This window comes from Sphaeroforma arctica (genome assembly GCF_001186125.1).
Source record: "Sphaeroforma arctica JP610 unplaced genomic scaffold supercont1.2660, whole genome shotgun sequence".
NCBI classification, from domain to species: Eukaryota; class Ichthyosporea; order Ichthyophonida; genus Sphaeroforma; species Sphaeroforma arctica.
In genome coordinates this window covers 1,171-5,337 of record NW_014037898.1, presented here as the reverse complement: position 1 = coordinate 5,337, position 4,167 = coordinate 1,171, and the positions used below count along the sequence as shown (strand labels likewise).

Below are 4,167 nucleotides of genomic sequence, written 5' to 3'. Positions count from 1 at the left end.
TATATATATATATATATATATACATATGTATATATAGTTTTTTTTGATATTTTTCCCGTGTACATCAAACCTCATACACAACTCGCCTGTGCACAAAGACAACAGCATACGCATGAATTGCAAAGCATAGACGCCGCACAACACATTTCCTGTACGTTCACTCAAATACATCCAATGCACAACATGCAATACATACATGTTAACCACATACACGTACTATCAGCATACATACACGCACCACACGCGTGATCGAATACATTCAATGCATGCTACACATACATGTTAGCCATATACACGTACTATCAGCATACATACACACACATTCTAGCCTTATACACAAACTATCAGCATACATACACACACCACACGCGTTATGGCATAACCGCGTACATTCAACAGCCAGAAGAAGCTGCACGCTGAGCTCCCTCACGGTCATCAGTGACATCGGTTTGAAACTCCTGCCTGTCAGCACATCGAACAAACTGGGCCCGAGCATCTCAAAGACCATGCATATGTGCTTGCGATGCTCAAAGTGCTCCACCATGTGTATCACGTGCCTGTCACGCAATGCATGGATGTATAGAGAGATAGATACACATGAGATGGATGGATAGAGAGATGGATACACATGAGATGGATGGATAGAGAGATAGATACACATGAGATGGATGGATAGAGAGAGAGATACACATGAGATGGATGTATAGAGAGATAAATACACATGAGATGGATGGATAGAGATAGATACACATAAGATGGATGGATAAAGAGATAGATACACATGGGATGGATGTGTGGAGAGATAGATACGCATGAAATGGATGTATGGAGAGATATATACACATGAGATGGATGGGTAGAGAGATGAACGACCCACAATTCAACCAACCCCATAACACGGAAAGACACTAATGAAGACGAAGGAGATAGCAGGTACACAGGCATACGAGTGTACAGTGATATAGCTATACTACCCACACACAACCCCCAACTCAAAATAACTAATGAAGACGAAGGAGACAACAGGTATACGGATGTACAGTGATATAGCTATACCACCCACACACGACCCCCGATTCAAAATAATAACTAATGAAAACGAAGGAGGCAACAGGTACACAGAGGCATACGGGTGTACAGTTACATAGCTATACCACCCACACGACCCCCAATTCAACCACCCCCACACAGCCCGAATGTCCCATACTCTGCATTTGTCTTGTCGCACTTCTGCAGTTCCCGCAGAGCCTTGATCTCGAGAAAGGCCGCCTCGCGATACTTGGTAATGTTCTTGATGATCTTCACGGCCATGGTCCGATTGGTCTGTAAGTTTTTGCACGCCACAACGGTTGCGAAGGTGCCCTTTCCGAGCTCTTTGACTATGACATCTGTTTATAGGAAGGTGTGGGTGTGTTGGTAGGGTGTGGGTGTGGGTGTGGGTGTGGGGTAGGGGTGGGTGTGTCGGTAGGGCGTTTGGTAGCCCGAATAACATGTTATGTAATTATAAATGCTCGGGACACTGGACTCTAGACTCTAACCAACAATACCAACACGTTGAGCAAAGGCTGAATACGGACCGATAAATACTGGTGCATATTAAACACGGCACACCGATCAATGATCATACCAGACACACCGATTAATGGTCATACCAGACACATTGACTAGCTTGCAAGCCACATATGTCATGATATGGGGGAAATCGGCTCAAACAACGGCACTACATGCAGGAACACATTATCCGCATGACATCATCACACTGAAACTGCGATACTTCCAAGAGTATACACAGCCTATGCGCTTGTCCATGGCTAATTCAAAGCACCAGAGCTACTGTATGAAGATTGCACATGCCGTGTGCATAACATATGCAACAGTAACATGTAGCATACACTTCCCGTTGATGATCTCGTTGTTTTGGTGTCTGTAGTGTCCGTCTTCGTAGTCGTGCTTGCCGTCTTCATTACTGGCTACCGCCCTGTTTAACCGCGAGACAACGGTGCACTACTTCAGCGTGTATTCCACTGGCAGGCATACTTACTATGTATGCATGTATATTTGTTATGTATGCATGTGTATTTATTATATATGTATATATACTTATTATGTATGCTTGTATACTTACTATGTATGCATGTATATTTGTTATGTTTGAATGTATATTTATTATGTATGTATGTATGCTTACTATGTATGCATATATATTTGTTATATAAGCATGTATACTAATTATGTATGTATGCATGTATATTTAGAATGTATATATGTATACTTATTATGTAAGCATATATACTTACTATGTATGCATGTATCCATTTTATGTATGTATGTATATTTATTATGTATGCATGCGTACCTATTAAGTATGTATGTATACTTACTATGTATGCATGTATCATTGTTATGTATGTATGTATATATATTATGTATGCAGGTATACTTATTATGTATGTATGTATACTTACTATGTATGCATGTATATTTGTTATGTATGCATGTATATTTATTATGTATGCATGTTTATTTAATATGTATGCATGTATATTTATAATGAATGTATGTATACTTCCTATATTTGCATGTATATTTGTTATGTATGCACGTATATTTATTATGTATGTATGTATACCTACTATGTATGCATGTATATTTGTTATCTATGCATGTATCTTTATTATGTATGTATGTATACATACTGCGTGTGCATGTATATTTGTAATGTATGAATGTATATTTATTATGTATGTATGTATACTTCCTATGTATGCGTGTATATTTTTTATGCATGCATGTATATTTATTATGTATGTATGTGTACTTAATATGTATGCATGTATATTTGTTATGTTTGCATGTGTATTTATTATGTATGTATGTATACTTACTATATATGCATGTATATTTGTTATATAGGCATGTATACTAATTATGTATGTATGTATACTTAATATGTATGCATGTATACTTGCTATGTATGCATGTACATTTATTATGTATGCATGTATATTTATTATGTATGTATGTATACTTATTTTGTATGCATGTATACTTAATATGTATGCATGTACATTTGTTACATGTATGCATGAATATTTATGTATGTATGTACATTTATTATGTATGTATGTATGTATGTATACTTATTATGTATGCATATACTTACTATGTATGCATGTATCCTTGTTATGTATGTATGTATATTAATTATGTAAGCATGTATACTTATTATGTATGCATGTGTATTTGTTATGTATGCATGTATATTTATTATGTATGTATGTATACTAATTATGTATTCATGTATACTTACTATGTATGCATGTATATTTGTTATGTATGTATGTATATTTATTATGTAAGCATGTATACTTATTATTTATGCATGTGTATTTGTTATGTATGCCTGTATATTTATTATGTATGCATGTATACCTATTATGTATGTATGTATACTTACTATGTATGCATGTATATTTGTTATGTATGCATGTATATTTATTATGTATGCATGTTTATTTGTTATGTATGCATGTATATTTATTATGAATGTATGTATACTTACTATGTATGCATGTATATTTGTTATGTATGCATGTATATTTAATATGTATGTATGTATACTTACTATGTATGCATGTATATTTGTTATCTATGCATGTATCTTTATTTTGAATGTATGTATACATACTACGTATGCAAGTGTATTTGTAATGTATGAATGTATATTTATTATGTATGTATGTATACTTACTATGTATGCGTGTATCCTTGTTATGTATGGATGTATATTTATTATGTAATCATGTATACTTATTATGTATACATGTATATTTGTTATATATGCATGTATTTTTATTATGTATGTTTGTATAATTACTATGTATGCATGTATATTTGTTATGTATGCATGTATATTTACAATGTATGTTTGTATACATACTATGTATGCATATATATTTGTTATGTATGGTTGTATATTTATTATCTATGTATGTATACTTAATATGTATGCATGTATATTTATTATATATGCATGTATAATTATTATGTATGTATGTATACTTAATATGAATGCATGTATACTTGTTATGTATGCATGTATATTTATTATGTATGTATGTATACCCATTATGTATTCATGTATACTTACTATGTATGTATGTATAT

The 4,167-nt window shown here is 33.6% G+C and overlaps 2 protein-coding genes across 2 annotated transcripts; both read right to left on the bottom strand.

Annotated features, from left to right (window-relative positions):
• Positions 1–1,173: 1,173 nt before the first annotated feature.
• On the bottom strand, positions 1,174–1,916 carry SARC_12862 (hypothetical protein; the record flags this gene model as incomplete). Its single annotated transcript, XM_014293024.1, has 2 exons — positions 1,653–1,916; positions 1,174–1,388 (listed from the first exon to the last, which is right to left on the bottom strand). The coding sequence occupies exons 1-2, from the start codon at positions 1,687–1,689 to the stop codon at positions 1,174–1,176; spliced, it is 252 nt and encodes an 83-aa protein (XP_014148499.1). The 5' UTR covers positions 1,690–1,916.
• Positions 1,917–3,684: 1,768 nt separating this feature from the next.
• On the bottom strand, positions 3,685–3,939 carry SARC_12861 (hypothetical protein; the record flags this gene model as incomplete). Its single annotated transcript, XM_014293023.1, has 1 exon — positions 3,685–3,939. A coding segment is annotated over one exon (255 nt), but the record flags the coding sequence as incomplete, so codon positions are not given.
• Positions 3,940–4,167: the final 228 nt, after the last annotated feature.